The 17,896-nt window shown below is 37.7% G+C and overlaps 1 protein-coding gene across 2 annotated transcripts; it reads left to right on the top strand.

Annotated features, from left to right (window-relative positions):
- Positions 1-5,627: 5,627 nt before the first annotated feature.
- On the top strand, positions 5,628-17,146 carry LOC128218025 (uncharacterized). Of its 2 annotated transcripts, XM_052925535.1 has the most exons (5): positions 5,628-5,770; positions 5,949-6,036; positions 6,239-6,276; positions 7,291-7,629; positions 15,204-17,146. In XM_052925535.1, the coding sequence occupies exons 4-5, from the start codon at positions 7,295-7,297 to the stop codon at positions 16,579-16,581; spliced, it is 1,713 nt and encodes a 570-aa protein (XP_052781495.1). In that variant the 5' UTR covers positions 5,628-5,770; positions 5,949-6,036; positions 6,239-6,276; positions 7,291-7,294; the 3' UTR covers positions 16,582-17,146. The 2 variants fall into 2 exon arrangements, with proteins under 2 accessions (XP_052781495.1, XP_052781494.1); XM_052925534.1 differs by lacking the exon at positions 6,239-6,276.
- The last annotated feature ends 750 nt before the right edge of the window (positions 17,147-17,896 follow it).

Raw genomic sequence — 17,896 nt, 5'->3', positions numbered from 1 at the left:
TTTTAGTCTGGATTACCTTCCCCTAACACTATCATTATCAGTTACCACACTTTTGTATTTAATGAATTTGAAAAACATTTATCGTCACATACAGGATTCAATATTTATTTACAAACTATTCTAAGGGCTGTGGACAATGCATACTATTATACATATGTATAGAAAATAAGACTAAATATTAAAAAAACCCATATCAACAGCATTGTTACACTAAGTGAATCAAAATGTTTTATTGTGTAACCTATTTATCACAATTTGACTTCAACACGACAATACAAGTTTACAATAATCAGAGATATTAAGTTTTTGCTGACTTGTCAATTTATTATGTATGTATATATCGTTTCGCTAGAACAGATGTTTCATGATGATATTTATATTAACAAATACCTTATTCCTCACATCAGAAAACCTATACCAAACTCAACTAAAGGGAATCTTCAGGAAATTACTATTTTTAAAAAAAATGATAGAAAAACGTAATTACAGAACATTGTTTTTTGTTTTCTTCCGACTAGAGTGCGTTTTATTGTCAAGCTTACAGCTTATAAAAAAAACAACTAGAGTTAGAATTGTTGTGTTTTTTAAAAGAACTATATTGGTAAACAGAAGTAACACTTATGTGTTTAAGGGGTTAAAACATGACAAAGACGGGCCTCTGCGTGAGAATTGGCCTTCAAGCTCTTATAGAATATGCCTCGGGTTGTTATGAGACACTTGTGCAATCGTCGCCGACTTTACATTTAAAATGTCATCTTACAGAAGGTCAGATGCCCAGTTTGTGACGTGAACGCGCCAGCGGTCCAAAGAGACGCTATAAAATTTAACAAAGCTTATAAAGGCAAACCGGTAATTTTCCCCAGTATTCTCATTTCTGTCATACAAAGTAAAAGCACACATATAGTATTTATAACGTATGGTCGTTTTTAGACGGGAGGCTAGGTGCGTGTGGGGAAGGGGAAAGAAATGTAGAAATGTTTTTTATGTCAATAGATGTCAATTAAAAACCTCCAAATAATTGCAGAATTTCAAACCGTCATGGCAGGTTTTTGTCAACATACATACAAATGGTCGTTCACTGGGGCACACCAGAAAACTAACTCGCCTACTGATAGGAAGAAGGTAGGGAGGAGAGAGCTCGTAAAGTCACCAGTTGGTGTCTGAGGTTGCTCTTACCACAAGTTTGTGACAAGTAGTACTTGAAAAAGTTTTTTTGTTGTGTGTCAGAATCTGGATGTTTAAAGACACCAAACAAAGGATATGAAGCATACAAAAGCCCAAAGACATCCAAGTGAGCGCAAATGAGGGGTAAATTACAAGAATAGAAAATAATGAAAACGAATTGAAAAAAAAATGCCATGCATGCAAATGAAAATTCTTCCCATACTTTGCATGATAACATTCCACAAACTGAACGATATTGCTATTTGATTCATTTTGCAAAAACTAAATGTCTTTATTTCAATATACTAACAAAAGTACAGTAAAACTGCGACCGCTCGAGGACGTCGGGGACCGAGTCAGATCCTCGAGGGAACCGATGTTTCGAACGACCCGAGTTTAAATTTTCCAGTCTGTTATGAAATATCTTGTATCAGCGTATTTTAAGTATGAAGTCGTCAAACCGACTGTTTACTAAGACACCGATTATGTGTTGCTTGAGGAAATCGCTCATATGTTCAAAGGTTGTCGTATTCTCAATGTAAAATGTAAAAAAAATAACAAAAATGAATAAATAGAAATGTTTATTTTTACAAAAAGCTTCATAATTATCTCCTCAAATGCCCTTATCAACTTCTATCGGTCGTGCATAAACAGTGATAAACGGTTTTTCACACCTTACCTTTCAACTGGCATTGCAATTTTTACAACTTGCAAACAATTTTACACCTAGCAATTGTTTGTTAATTTTGGAACACGCGTTCGGGAAAAAGGGTGAAAATATGACCTCGAGGGAGCCATAAGGTTTTGTGCACGATTTGTGTACTTGGGACCGAGGATATTGCTCGACTTATTTAGGTTTCGATGCAGCGTAGGTATATTTTATATGAAAATAGAAAGAAAAATGTTCGGGACCAAGCTCCGACCTCGAGGGACCGCCGGTTCTCGAACGACCGCTTGTTCGAACGACCGCAGTTTTACTGTAATTAATGTTTGGAAACACTTCATTCTTATTTTATTTTGAATAATTTACAGGTTAACAATACAGCATTTAAGTTGCATTAACAAAACTACTGCCAATGACACTACAGCTTGTACTAAAGTAACTAATAGTCATGTGTAACCTTAAGCAGAGAAAAGAAAATGCATTTGGATATTCTCGGCTACATTCGTGAACAAAAACAATGGTGTTTGGTGAATTTTGATGGTGTTTGAAAATGCATGTTGTTTTAACAATTCGGAACATGATTATTTTATAATATATAGTGCAATTAATGTAAAAAGGATTACTTTTAACAGGTACAGTCGTCTTTTTTTGTTTTATTAGACTAAATTGGAAAATTCTTAATAAATGTGCAACCAAATTCTGATCGGCATTTTGAACATGTTTACGAATTTTGTTATGAATGACGTCCAGGCTAACCATAAAAAAAAGCCTGGACGGCATTTTAGAATGACTAGACTAGACACCAGATGGTCCAAAAATCGTCAAATACAGTATTTCCTCAAAACAAACCTAAAATGTCTGGCAGATATAGATTTTGCCAGACGGATTTATATCTTAAGCATCCAAAACGAGGCTAATTAATGACAGAGGTTATGTTGCACTAAATAATGTGCGGTTACACTATACTTATTTATGTTGCGATATCTCCAACCTCCAAGGCCAACACACAATGAAGAAAATGATAATAATATTCTGTCTCGCAAATACAAACCACTTTATAAATGGCTTATAAAGTATGATTTTAAATTTGCACAGCCAAGTTTCCGCAGTTCATTTGTGGCAAAAGGGAAAAGGAAGAGTAACTCCGAAATGGTTGAAAATGTCTGGCAGATATAGATTTTGCCAGAAGGATTTATTTCTTAAGTTTTAAATTAGGAAAAAGGTTTGTAAAGTTGAAAAAGCGATCACAAAGTTGGACGGCAATCGCCCACAATAAAATGTATGCAACATATAAGTGAACTAGATAAAATAGCATGGAGGGTGGAGGGGTGGTTCGCGGTTGATAAAATAAATTTGTAAAACTTCTCTGAAAAGTTTTCGCTGTTGGCATCCAAAACGAGGCTCATTTATGACAGAGGTTATGTTGCACTAAATAATGTGCGGTTACACTATACTTATTTATGTTGCGATATCTCCAACCTCCAAGGCCAACATACAATGAAGAAAATGATAATAATATTATGTCTCGCAAATACAAACCACTTTATAAATGGCTTATAAAGTATGATTTTAAATTTGCACAGCCAAGTTTCCGCAGTTCATTTGTGGCAAAGGGGAAAAGGAAGAGTAACTCCGAAATGGTTGAAAATGTCTGGCAGATATAGATTTTGCCAGAAGGATTTATTTCTTAAGTTTTAAATTAGGAAAAAAGTTTGTAAAGTTTAAAAAGCGATCACAAAGTTGGACGGCAATCGCCCACAAACACGTCCAACCATTATTTTTAGGGCTGTAAACAAATATTCGAATATTCGATTAAACGTTTGGTATTCGAATGTCAAAATCGGAATTCGAATTGTCGATTTTGTTTTTGTTTTTGAATAAACAAAATAATGAACCCTTTTGCCTACAACTCTGTGTTGTGTATAAAGTTCGTTTGTCTTGTTATTACAACGATTGACCCGTAATGCCAGACGTGTATATCACACTGCTGACAATACACTAAACACGCGTCATAATCATTTAGGGACATATCTTCGGGAACTGGAAAAAGTCCCCGTGATATGACAATAACTGGCTTTTAGACAAGTGACTTCAGCAATTTCAATTAGTTTCGGTAAACTGTATAGTATAGCATTTTAGGATATATTTTCTCTATTGATGCACACAAGAAGAGTCAAAATCCGCATATATTTTCGTTTTATTGTTTGACTTTTTCCGAAGTTGGTTTGGTTTTTCAATAGCTATATTTAGTAGAGGTCTATCCCAGAACTAGGCTTTCGCCCTACCGAAAGACCCTCCATTGGCGCATAACGCCATTTCTGTATCTGTTCAAATACGTAGAAGGGCCACTTCTGGCTTATCTGTACGGCTTTTTGACCAGGGATCCATCTAATTTCATTTGTTTTCAAATATGAAAGCAGTGGACTGAGGCCTATAATTCATTATTTTTCATTACTAAAAATAATTATCGCTGTCTCAGCTGCGTTTACCCGGTTAAAAAATAGCGCATTCAGATTTCCCAGTTTATAGTGTATACATTTAGCACGTGAAATTCCCGTGATTAGAATAGGTGCATAAACAGACGCGATTTTTATATTCACTGGGACAAACCCAGTGAATTTCGCATTGGAAAAAAATGCAAACACTGCGAAAGACACAAACAAAATTGTGTCGTTAGCGATGTGATACATCAGTAAGAAAGATGCAATGCGTTGTACACAGCGATATCGATTTTATGTAATCTTTTGACAATTTTCTTTTTTCATACAATTGTTTTATCTGGTGTCTTGTCCCTTTAATCTACCTGTATAAGTATTTCATTTATGTCCCCCCTTTAACATTTGTCTGATGCATTTGTAATAAACAATAAACTGTATGTACAGAATGTATTGCTCACACTAAATGTGTACAAACTAGTTGAGTTTACTTTAAAATTGAACTTCTGAACTAAACGCGTACGGACCCCATTCACGAATACGTATACGGAACGCCACCTGTATGGACTTTTGTACACTGAACCCGCACCCGTTAATATATATGGATTTTTCAATATCTATGATAAAAAATCATTTTTTTAACGTATTTGTTAACAAGAGAACATATTTCATCCGTAGCATTTGTTGACAAAATAAGTATGGATGTACGGAACCCGTACATACGCATGTTTGGGATGAAAGTTCATATCCCGTACACTAGCATGTTTGAGATGAAAGTACGGACCCCGTACACTAGCATGTTTGGGATGGACGTCCGGATCCCGTACACCCAGGCTAATGTTCGGAATTAAAGTACCCTGTATAAACAACGTCATGATAAGGGATAAAAGTACGGACCCCGTACATTCACCGTATTAGGGATACAACAACGAACCCCGTACATGCAACGTGTAAGGGATGAAAGTAAGACTCCGTGAATGCAACTTTGAAGTGATAAAAGTACGGACCCCGAACATGCAACGTGTAAGGGGTGAAAGTATTTTCCCTAAGACAATAACAAAAGACATCATACCCAATCAATTACATCATTAACGTGTTCTTTTTAATATAAGTCATACAATAATAAACTTAAAACTTAACTTTATTTTAATACACTTAAACTTTAAATTCAATATTTTGCTCTGATTCTATATTGTATGCGTTTCGTAACACCTTCTTAGTGTATATTGTATGCAAAGTTGAAACCCTTCTTTGCATTTGTTGTATGCGTTACTATATAAATATTTATCCATGTTGTCTGTGTGACAGGGTGATAAAATCAATAGTGTAGTGTAAACTTTATGTATATTTTCTTTGGGTTAAGTAAGTTTTCTCCACGAGAGGAAGCCAGAGATACTGGCAGTTTTGTAGTAGATCGTATCGGGAGATATCGACACGTATAATAAAATGGCATATTAATTTAGTGTCATAACAGCTTCATTAGATATCCATATTCTATTAGACAAATGTAAGTAGAGCGTAGGCTTTGTCTATTTCTGTATTTCCGTCTTTGTTTGTGATGTCGGACCGGGTTTTGTCTTTGATATTTTTGCGGGCTGTTTTGAACGTCATTTAACCTTAATTTATAATAAAGCTCACGATTTCATCTCTACAAGTCACTTTAACAACTGCATGGTTTGTTACAGCTCATATTTCACCAGGTCCTCCAGTCCCGGTTTGAGAGCGAAAGCCAGAGTTTGATTGGGGTAACGTGTCTAAAGTACCAGATACTTTGTAAGTATAAAAACAATGTTGTTTGATGTATAATATAGGCTATTGTATAAAGAACAGTCACTCACCCTGAACTCATTGTTAAAATGTATATTTCATTCCATAACCATTTTAACCTTCATGTCATTCTTTATCATTCTTATAATGATAAGTTATTTAGTAATGTCTCCAGTATTGTAAGACAATGTTATTTATGTAATTGCAGGACGTTTCACTGTTACTGCCATTCCAGTGGTTACACGGGTTGGACATGTTTTGATGTGTAAATGACAAAATAAAATATCGAACGAAACTTTATCTACATTTGTCGTTATTCTAACGATGGTAGAGCCAAAAGTTACATCTGCGTTTTAGTCTGTACACAAAAATCAGTCACATGACCTATTACGTAGGCTAGAGATAAGTCGCCATAGTTAAACTCTATACAAACGATACTCTTCGATTACATGCAAACACAATTATCGTAAAGTGGACCGTTTGCCGCAAAGTATTATTACTTTCGTTTAAGGCATAGAAAATGAAAGTGTATTTATTAAAGCGAACACTTTGATTGATTTAATCAATATTATAAGACACAAAAACTTTACAACAGTGCCATCCTTACCAAAATTAATGTATACATTAGTATGACATACTCTCTAGAAACTGCCTTAGAGTGATAAGAGGTCATGATCTGAATTAAACATTTAACTATGTATCTTGGACAATCGATAAAGGTTTTGGCCGTTCCTCTCGACTAAATGCCTTTTGAGAACTGTTTACACAAACGTAAATAACAATCTGAGGACATGTATTGCAGAAACGTGAATACTATCGCTATGAAAATCATCTCAGTCCATCCAACGTGAATTCAATTTAACAGAAAATTAACGTTTGTATAGAATTTACATGTAAGAGTGTTTTATAAAAGATTGACGTCTCAGATCTATGCAAACAAAAAACACGCTGACATTCAACTTCTATTCAAACGTAAAGTTATAAACAATCATTGTAAGGTTGATTTCTCTCATGAAATATTTTCAATTACTTCCTATACTCTTGTTTTTATATCAAAAATATTATTTAAAGGATACAATTAGTGAAGAAAATAGTGTCGAAATTGTTTACGACAGAAGTTTTACGTTCGTATAGAATTGAGATATCAATGTTTTTGTTTGTATAGATTTGAGACGATAAGTTGTTTATTAAAATAAACTTCCTGGTTGGTAGTGAAGGCCAGGGAAAGGACATTTATAAATGAAACCCTATATGTTACAGGACTATGGCATCGAAGTTTGAATCCTCCATTCAGAGGGGCTGTGATTTCATCCATGATTTCGTCTGTTCCCCATGCGAAGAAGATAGATTGAACACGGAAGCTCAATATTTCTGTAATCAGTGCACGAAATATTACTGCGTAAACTGTGTCCCAGTTCACAACAAGCTATTCAAGAGACACTCGGTACTCGACCGGAAGGACGTGAAGAAATGGGCAGCAGCACCAGGGACGGTGGACGTCCTTGAGAGATGCGAGAGGCACCCCGGGGAGGCGCTCAAGCTGATCTGTGGTGACCATGACCAGCTGTGTTGCCATGTGTGCGTTGCCGTGGATCATAGGTATGTTTCAAAGACGATTTAAGTTAAAATAAAACAATCACAGTATTTATACTGATCAAACAATAGTTTAAGCATGCTTAAAATTTTCTCCGGTTTATACAATCATAACAAAATTGTATTTTACATATGTGTATTATTAGACTATGCTATATTTTTTATTCGTCAACACTGTCAACAAAGCCTTGCTTACTAACACATTTTTTGAACTCGTTGATTAAATATCACTTGCGGATCGGGGAGGGGGGGGGCAAACCCACCCCCTCTGAAATTGTCCAAGATTTTTTTCTTTACATTTCAATATAGTTGAAATAATAAAACACCCCCAAAGTGCACAATTTGAACTAAAATTATTTTTTCTTTTATTATTATTTTTTCTTCTTTTTTTTTGGTGGGGGGATACCCCAAACTCCCTTCCCCCTGCCAGGACTTCCAACAAAATAGATTTCGGTTCTGAGGGAGATGAGCAACTAAAATAGTTACGCCCCTAAGTAGCGCCCCATCTAACGTCGAATCCAGGTCCGCCCCTGTATACCATGATATAAAGACTCGTTATTCGTGTCAGATCCTATATTATTAGACCTTTATTCGAATGGAGAAATATTGAGAAATACTTAAGTACTCCCTATTAATTCACGATGATTTGGGCAAAATTTCTAGCTGTGCGGTTTGACTAGATGAATATGTCGTGCACGTACATAAAATGACGCTGTAAATCACATAATAATGCGTAATAATTATGTTCCAACGCATTCGGAACTCCTCGGCCATTTTCCATCAAAAACAATCTCGGATGTATATGGATGGTTTACAATGACAGAATTCTTTACATTTAAGTAATTTGCAAGTAGATAGTGTAGTATTTTAAATTCAGAAGTTACACTTAATGACTTTTCTGTTTGGAATCTTAATTGCCTTTGCAATAATACGTTTCACTGACAATCAATTCAAAACAAAACTTAGTGATTCAAAATACACGTTAAACACAACGATTCATTTTTACTATTATTTATTTTTTACGATCTACTTCTACTGCTGTACCGACATACATCCGAGGTTGTTTTCGATGGATAATGGCCGAGGAGTTCCGAATGGTTCTAATGCTCTTCATTATTTCTCAGATAGTCAAGGGACATAACTCGACACATTCTAAGAGTTATGAGCTTTGCTACAAATACTGCCAATGTTGTTCGGCGACTTATGGTACAATGAATTTAAACTCTATGCGACTTATGGTATACTGAATTTAAACTCTATGCGACTTATGGTAATATACAGAATTTGAACTGTATGCGACTTATGGTATACTGAATATAAACTCTCTGCGACTTATAGAATACTGAATACAAACTGTATGTCGTTAAATGAATGAATTCGCAAAACATCGTCATAGCAAGAAATCTAAGTTATTTTTAAACCAAGCCTTTCTTCTATGAAATGTTATTATAAATACCAAGACTTAGACTATACAGTAATTTATGCTATTAGCCTCCCAACATTCCTATACATGTACCATTTACCTTTCAATTTAGATATTAATCATCTGGTATTTTTTAAACATATGCTATGCTTTTATTTGTCTTTACTTGTCTTTATTGTTTTTTACTTTTAATATGCCATATTTCATTGTGTCCGTCTGTCTGTCTGTATTGCTGTCTGTATGGCATTCTATATGGCTGTCTGTATGGCCGTCTGTCCGTCTGTCTTTCTGTCTGTCTCTTTGCCGGTGTGATTGTCTGTGTGTTTGTCTGTGTGTCTCTCTGTCTGTGTCTCGGTCTGTCTGTTTGTCTGTCTGTGTATTTGTCTGTGTGTTTGTCTGTGTGTCTCTCGGTCTGTCTTTCTGTCTGTTTGTGTGTCTTTATGAATATATGTCTGTATGTATGTCTGTCTGTCTGTGTGTATGTCTGACTGTGTGTCCTTCTGTCTGTGTGTGTCTGTGTGTGCATCGCACGTGCGTGCTTGCGTGTGTGTGTTTTCTGTGTGTGTTAGTGTGTGAGTGGGTGCGTGCGTGTCTGGGTGTGTCTGTCTGTGTGTGTTTGACTATGTGTGTGTCTGTTTGTGTGTCTGTCTGTGTGTGTGTGTGCGTTTGTGTCTGCGTGCGTGCGTGCGTGCGTGTGTGCGTGCGTGCGTGCGTGTCTGTCTGTGTGTCTGTCTGTCAGTGAGCGTGTCTGTCAGTGCGTGTGTCTGTCTGTGTATATTTGTGTGTGTGTATGTGTGCGTGTGTGTGTGTGTGCGTGCGTGCGTGCGTGCGTGCGTGCGTGCGTGTCTGTCTGTCTGTCTGTCTGTCTGGGTTTGTCTGTGTGTATACAGAATATTCCAGTCAGTGGTTTTGCGATTCTCCAGTCAAATTTTATTAGTAAATTGCAAACAACAGCTAAATCATTGAAATTTAATGGCCATTATGTCCAGCATTAATTGCATGGGAGTTCTTATTTTGGTCAGTTTTTGTAAAAGTCTATGTTTCTTAGGTTTAACGCTTCATCTCAATTTGTATATTTTGATACTTTTCAAACTAACAAATAGTTCAACAGTAGGTTTTTACTGAATATAGACATGATTTTCTGAACTATAACTAAGCTAAGAATTAAATCTTTGATAGTGTTAATAATCTCCTGGGCAAAAGTATTTAACTCTCTAAACCACACCCTTGAGTTATGTTTAAAGATTGAAAACATCAAGTACAAGTGTAACTAATTAATGATTATATTTCTTGAACTCGCAACATCTAAATGTATTAATACTAGTAGCGCCTTTAGCTTTGATTGTGTCGATTAATTTAACAACTTGATTACAGTATTGTTGTTTAAGGGGCTATTAGGATTTGGCCTTCTTAAGGATATATTTTAACCCAAATCACGACCCAGTAATAATTCTTTACGAGCCAAATGAACCAGTCAATTGTAACCACGCGACCCCCCCCCCCCGGTCCGGGCCGGACCGGGGATAGCCCTTACCTAGAGTCCCTGGGGTCGAGGGCATTTGTCGGGGATTTTACCAGCAGTATATCCCCTCAGGGCGGGGATTTTACCCGTAGTTGGCTGGACCGAAAGTCCCCGCTATTCGCCGGACCTTGGGGGGGGCGTGGTTACAATTGACTGGTGCAAAACTTTATCGACTACCGGGTTAGTTGTCCGGTTAGCGCAGTGGTTAGCGCACTCGCTTCTCACCTAGGCGACCCGGGCTTAATTCCCGGCTTGGTCGCATGTGAATTTGGTTTGTGGTCACGAAACCGGACATGTGGGTTTTCTCCGGGTTCTCCGGTTCCCACCACAACACAAGACCCCACTCTCGCGTGAAATCGTGTCAACGAGAGTAAATAATAAAATGTTGAAATAACATTTTTTTTTACAACATCGTTGTATATGAATAAATAATATATATATAAAATAAATATGTTTAAACTTATATTTTGACTCCTGTACACGAAGAAAAATGATTCGGGGAGTCGTTTTTCTTTGAATGTAAAAATCTGCGGAAATAATGTTTTTTTTCTTCGAACCTTCATTATTATAAATACATAAATGAAGGGTCTTGCATTGAGACAAAAACGTAGTCCCTTCTTCCACAACTGCATATAGTTAATTATCGCGAGATTAGCATCAGTAGTATTAGGTATTGGATAGTTTGTAGTTGTAGAAGTAGCTGGTGCTGTTGAAGGGGCAACAACAACAACAACAACAGTATCAGCAGCAGCGACAGTTGTTTCAGGGGATGCAACATCACTTTATCGGTGGTGGTACTGGTTGTGGTGGTGGTGGAGGAGGTATTGTGGTGCTGGCGGTGACAGTGGCAGTAGCAGTAGCAGTAGTGGAAGTATTAACAGCAAAAGCCGCAGCATTACCAGCATTATTACTAAGATTTGAGAGAACAGTTTTAAATGACCAAACATGTTGACCTTATATATTTATTTAAACTTCAATAGAACATAGTCGGTTCTGTTCGGGGTTGTATACATTTTTACAGACAAGATCGTGGGGAATCATTTTATTATTTGTTTGGGGGAGGTGTAGGGGAGGATGGGGGAAGTAAGTTTTTACATTGATCACGGTATGAAGACAATGCAAGATTCACACAAAACAAAGCAATTTTCTTGATTGAATCATTCGCAAAACAAATCTTTTTTTAAGAAAATGAATTTGCAATGCCCCAGAATGTATTCATAATGATGTAAACATAATTCAAGTAAATGTTACATTCGGAGGTTCAGTTTCACATATGATGTATTTTCAACAAGTTTCGATTGAATTTTCCATTGTGTTTACGTATACAGTCGAACCCGTTGACTCGAATTCGTTTGGGTCGAATTCCTCCTTGGCCCGAACTGGATGTTATGGGCTTGTTTCATTATACTGGAGATAAACACTACCGCTTGGTTCGAATTTCCTGAGACTCGAGGTATTTTCGCCGGTCCCTAGGAGTTCGAGCCAACGGGGTTCGACTGAACTGAAAAACAAAGCTTTTAAAATGAATAAATAAAAGAGTATTTGTTTTTTCATAAAATGCGAAATCAATAAATCTGCCATTGTAAAATCAACATCTATACGCTTAGTAAAGCATTCCCCTTAATACAATTCGACCTATGAAACAACAAGATTCATATATAATTAAGAAATATTACACTCCACTGAGGGTCATATGACATTATAAGGACCGGCCAGTCAGCCCCAGAAGGTGTTTATGGACCGAGGCGGTGTGTTTTATTTCTTATATTAAACCGAACACTTTTTTACCACTTAAAATTTTTAAAGTACCTTTAATGTGTTTTATTGAACAAATCTAATAATGTTTACTTGCGAAAAAATGCCCTTGAGAAAATTACAAGCAGCACTCACCAGTTTTATGACGTCAGCGGTCCATATTGTATGACGTCAGCGGTCCATATTATTTTTTTGGCGAGGTCCGGATCGGCCAAAAACATGATATGGACCGCTGACGTCATAAAAACTAGTTTTTTTTATTAAAATACATTGTTATAAGGACCGATCAACTTTATATACACAAAGAAGAGACACATTTATGTAAGGTATAATATTGCAATATAGGTAACATTTACATTCCAAATAAAACAGTTGTTAGCAGTTCATGTTACTCATTATAAAACAACAAATTATATATATATATAAGTTTGTAATAAGTTTAACTTGTCAATAATTATGTAAAACACTGAATATTTCTTCATGTTTTTATTGCCAAATTTAATACATTCTACCAAATCTGACCCAAACAACAGCAATTCCCAAAACATGATATCATGAGAATTTGACCTAAGATTCTCGGTCAATTAGGGGTTAATGTGTAGCAGAAGTTAACTCTTGTTTAGAAATGAAAAGTGGTATTTCTTGGCATGTGTGACTTTCTTTTTGTGTGCTTGTCTGTCTGAAAGTATGTCTGCCTGCCACCCTGCCTGAGTTAATGTTTGTCTGTGTTTCTTTGTGTGTGTGTGTGTGTGTGTGTGTGCGTGCGTGTGTGCGTGACTGTCTGCCTGCCTGCATGCCTGTGTGTATGTCTGTCTGTGTGTCCGTCTGTCTGTGTGTCTGTCTGTCTATGTGTCTGTCTGTCTGTGTGTATGCCTGTGTTTGTCTGTGTGTCTTTATATATGTGTATCTGTGTGTCTGTCTGCCTGCCTGCCTAACTGTGTGTATGTCTGTCTGTGCGTAAGTGGGTGAGTGTCTGTCTGTGTGTCTTTCTGTATGTGTGTTTGCCTGTTTTGTTTGTCTGTCAGTATGTCTGTCTGTCTGCCTGGCTGCCTGTGTTTATGTCTATCTGTGTGTCCGTCTGCCTTTGTGTCGGTCTGTCTGTGTGTATGTTTGTCTGTGTTTGTGTGTTTGTCTTTCTTTCTGTATATCACGGTGTCTGTTTTTATTTCAATCTCTCTTCCTTCCTGCCTGTCTGCCTGCCTGTGTTTATGTCTATCTGTTTGTACGTTTTACTGTGATTCTGTCTGTCCGTGTATCTGTGATTGTCTGTTTCTTTCTATGTGTATGTGAGTATTTGTGTGTGCGCGGTGCCTGCCTGCCTGCCTGCCTGCCTGCTTTACTGCCTGTGTGTATGTCTGTCTGTGCGTCCGTCTGTCTGTGCGTCTGTCTATATATGTGTCGGTCTGTCTGTGTGCCTGTCTGTGTGTATTTCTATATGTGTATCGTATATCTTTGTGTCTGCTCTCTTACCTGCCTAAATGTGTGTCTCTCTGCCTGTCTGTGTGTATGGCTGTCTGTTAGTGTGTGTCTTTCTGTGTGTCTATCTGTCTGTATGTCTGTCAGTATTTCTGTCTGTCTGCCTGCCTGCCTGTGTTTATGTCTCTCTGTATGCCCGTCTATCTTTGCGTCGGTCTGCCTCTGTGTCTTTCTTTCTGTATTTCAGTGTGTCTGTTTGTATGTCCGTCTGTCTGTTTGCCTGCCTAACTGTGTATATGTCTGTGTGCGTGTCCGTCTGTTTCTGTGTATGTTTCTGTCTGACTATGTGTTTGTGTTTGTCTGAGTTTGTTTCTGTCTGTGTGTCTGTTCGTCTGTCTGCCTGACTGCTTGCCTGTGCGTATGTCTGTATATGTGTCCGTCTGTCTTTCTGTCTGTCTATCTGTCTGTCTGTGTTTGTGTATTTGTGTGTGTGTGTGTGTGTGTGTGTGTGTGTCTCCCTCTGTCTGTCTGCCTGAGTGTGTGTGTGTGTTTGTGTGTGCGAGCACGTTTGCGTGTTAATGCGCGTGCGTGAGTGTGTCTGTGTGTGTGTGTTTGCGTGTGTGTGAGGTTGTGTGTGTGTGAGTGTGTTTGTTTGTGTCTTTGCCTGTGTCTGTCTGTTTGTCTGTAGGTGTGTCTGCCTGTCTGTATGTGTTTGTCTGTGTGTATTTCTATATATGTGTATCTTTTATCTTTGTGTCTGCTCGCTTACCTGCCTAACTGTGTGTCTGTCTGCCTGCCTGCCTAACTGTGTGTATGACTGTCTGTGAGTGAGTGTCCTTCTGTGTTTCTATCTGTCTGTATGTCTGTATGTCTGTTTGTCTGTCGGTATTTCTTACTGTCTACCTGACTGCCTGCCTGTGTTTATGTCTATTTGTGTGTCCACCTGTTTTTGTGTCGGTCTGTCTTTGTGTCGGTCTGTTTGTCTGTGTGTGTCTTTATTTCTGTATATCAGTGTGTCTGTTTGTATGTCTGCCTGTCTGTCTGCCGAACTATGTGTATGTCTGTGTGCGTGTCTGTCTGTTTCTGTGTGTGTATGTTTGTCCGTCTGTCTGTATTTTGTCTGCCCGTGTGTCTGTGTTTGCCTGTGGTTTTTACTGTCTGTGTGTCTGTCCGTCTGCCTGCCTGTGCGTATGTCTGTATATGTGTCCGTTTGTCTGTGTTTCTGTCTGTCTATGTGATTGCGTGTCTGTCTGTATGTCTATTTTGCTGTGTTTATATATGTGTTTATGTAGGTCTGCCTGTTTGTCTGTCTGTGTTTGTGCCTGTCTGTCTGTCTTTCTGTCTGTCTGTTTGCAAGACGACGAAAACGACGACGAAATATAAGTATTTAAATTAAAGTGATTTTAGAAAAATGTTATAAACAAGCGTCTTCATGAAAAACAAGTTTTCCTTCTTTCATTGCAGACTATGTTCATCAATACAGCACATTCCAGACGTTGCAAGGGACATCCGCAAAGATCCCGGGTTTCGCCAACTACCTCAACAGGTTGCTGTTCTTAGGAAGCAGATAGAAGATATGAAAAACGACCGAAAGAAAAATAGTTCCTCATTGAGGAAGACTCGAACAGCCATTGTTGATGAAATCAAAGCAATTCGTAAAATGATCAACGGCATGCTTGACAAGATGGAGAAAACAACCGTTCAAGAATTAGACCGTCTGGTAGCTGATCAGGAAATGTCCATTAAGAAAGATATGGAATCCTGCACACAGATGCACGATGAATTAAAGAACATCATAGATGACATACAAAGCAAAGACTCATCAGGCGAACCACCCCTATATATTGGTTTCAAAAAATGTGAAGAAAAAATCAAACAAGCAAAAGAAATTCTGCAAAACATGTCAAGTGTTGTCAAATACGATTTAACTTTTCGTAAACATAATGGAATAGAAGATAACTTGTCTTCGATGAAGACATTTGGAGAGTTAAATGAATCGAATGTTCTTTGTAAACAACCATGTACATCGCTATTCCCGCGAGATCATGTATTTGCTACAGAAGGTTACAAGGAGTACAACGTGAAGATGAGTTCAGACAAAGATAGATGTGATATCTATGGGATGTGTGAGCTGCCTGGTGGAGAGATTGTTATTACAGACTACAACAACATGACAGTGAAACTTCTGGACCAGGAGTACAGGGTTGTCGACCACTGTGATGTTCCTAAGTATCCACTTGACGTGTGCCACATTGGCGGGAATGAGGTTGCGCTTTGTGTTAACAATGATGATAGACATGAACTTCATTTCATTAACATTACAAAAGGGAAACTTGTGACTACGAGAAAGTTAAGTTTCTCCCATGAATGTTACGGCGCGACTCATCACGGGAACAACCTTTACATTTCATCACGCACCGCGCTGTACGTCTATACGATGACGGGGAAGCGGGTAAAGACGCTGTACGAGGACGAGTCCTTTGGTTACACGGTGAGGAGATTTGCCATCAGTAACGACGGGAAGACTATCTACATCACAAACTACTCAAACAATCAACTTATCACCCTGGACAACCTCGGCAACAAGCTGGCCACATTCACTGATCCTGACTTAAGGGGACCTTCGGGAGTGCACGCGACAACTTCCGGACACGTGTTTGTCTGTTGCTATTACTCCCAAACAGTGCTGCAGGTTGACAAGGACGGGAAGACGAAGTTGGCCACACTGGCAAGGCAACAAGACGGAGTGTACTTCCCTCAAGCTTTGTACTTCAGCAGCCGCTCTTCCTCTCTGGTTGTCGGCGGAGTGAAAGACACGCTCCTCGTCATCAATGTACAATAAATAATAGATCCAATTACAAGTGGCAAAAAATACAATTATTATAACTGATTGATTTTTACTTTAACCTTTCTCGTAAATATAAGTACGGATGGAAAATGTACATGTATATAATACAAGAATCATATTTGCTTAAACGTACATATACCTTTATATTTGACGTATTTTATTTGCTTTTAGCTACATAGTTATAATGTTTATCGTGCACATGTTATTCAACTTAATGACTTTTTATTGTATAATGTTATTCCCTTATATTCAATATGTTGTTAGTGTGTATGTATACTCGTATATATATATATATTTAGATTTATTCTTTATTTAATGTTAAAATATATAATATATTATACGGCCCGTTTTGCCATGTGCCTTTAAAAAGCTTCAATACTTTTACTACAACTACAAGAGAGCCAGTTATATGTTAACTATTTTCACTGGAAACCTAGATGAACGTAGGTGCATTAATTATGCAGAGTTTCTTTAAAGTAAAAACAATAACAACATATACCATGATTATAGTTGGTTTTGTTTTCAATTAAAGGCACACAATAAAGATGGATTCAAAAAACATTTTGTTTTTATATCAAATGCAGAATTATGTTGAACTCATTAGACAGTATGATCAAAACATTAACAAACATAACGCGATACGTTTTAAGTAAAAAATACCTTTAATAAAATATTTTTAATTAATAGCTACGTGGCCATTAAAACGTGCAAAAACGTCTTTACACAAATTACGTTTATTGTTTGTTTTAGTAATTATTATTAAATGAATTAAACATAATACTGCATTTATAAAATAATAATATTGCACCAACGTGTTCGGAGTCTGTTTTATATCCGTATATCCTCCCCGTACACGTTACAGGGTCCGTATTTCCATAGCTTTCACGTTGCATGCACGGGGTCCGTATTTCCAAAGCTTACACGTTGCATGCACGGGGTCCGTATTTCCATAGCTTACACGTTGCATGCACGGGGTCCGTATTTCCATAGCTTACACGTTGCATGCACGGGGTCTGTATTTCCATAGCTTACACGTTGCATGCACGGGGTCCGTATTTCCATAGCTTACACCTTGCATGCACGGGGTCCGTCTTTCCATAGCTTACACGTAGCATGCACGGGTTCCGTCTTTCCATAGCTTACACATTGCTTGCACGGGGTCCGTCTTTCCATAGCTTACACGTTGCATGCACGGGGTCCGTATTTCCATAGCTTACACGGAGCATGCACGGGGTCCGTCTTTCCATTGCTTACACGTTGCATGCACAGGGTCCGTCTATCCGTAGCTTACACGTTGCGTGCATGGGGT

This window comes from Mya arenaria, chromosome 14 (assembly GCF_026914265.1).
Source record: "Mya arenaria isolate MELC-2E11 chromosome 14, ASM2691426v1".
Classification (NCBI taxonomy): Eukaryota; Metazoa; Mollusca; class Bivalvia; order Myida; family Myidae; genus Mya; species Mya arenaria.
This window is presented reverse-complemented; position numbering and strand designations above follow the sequence as displayed.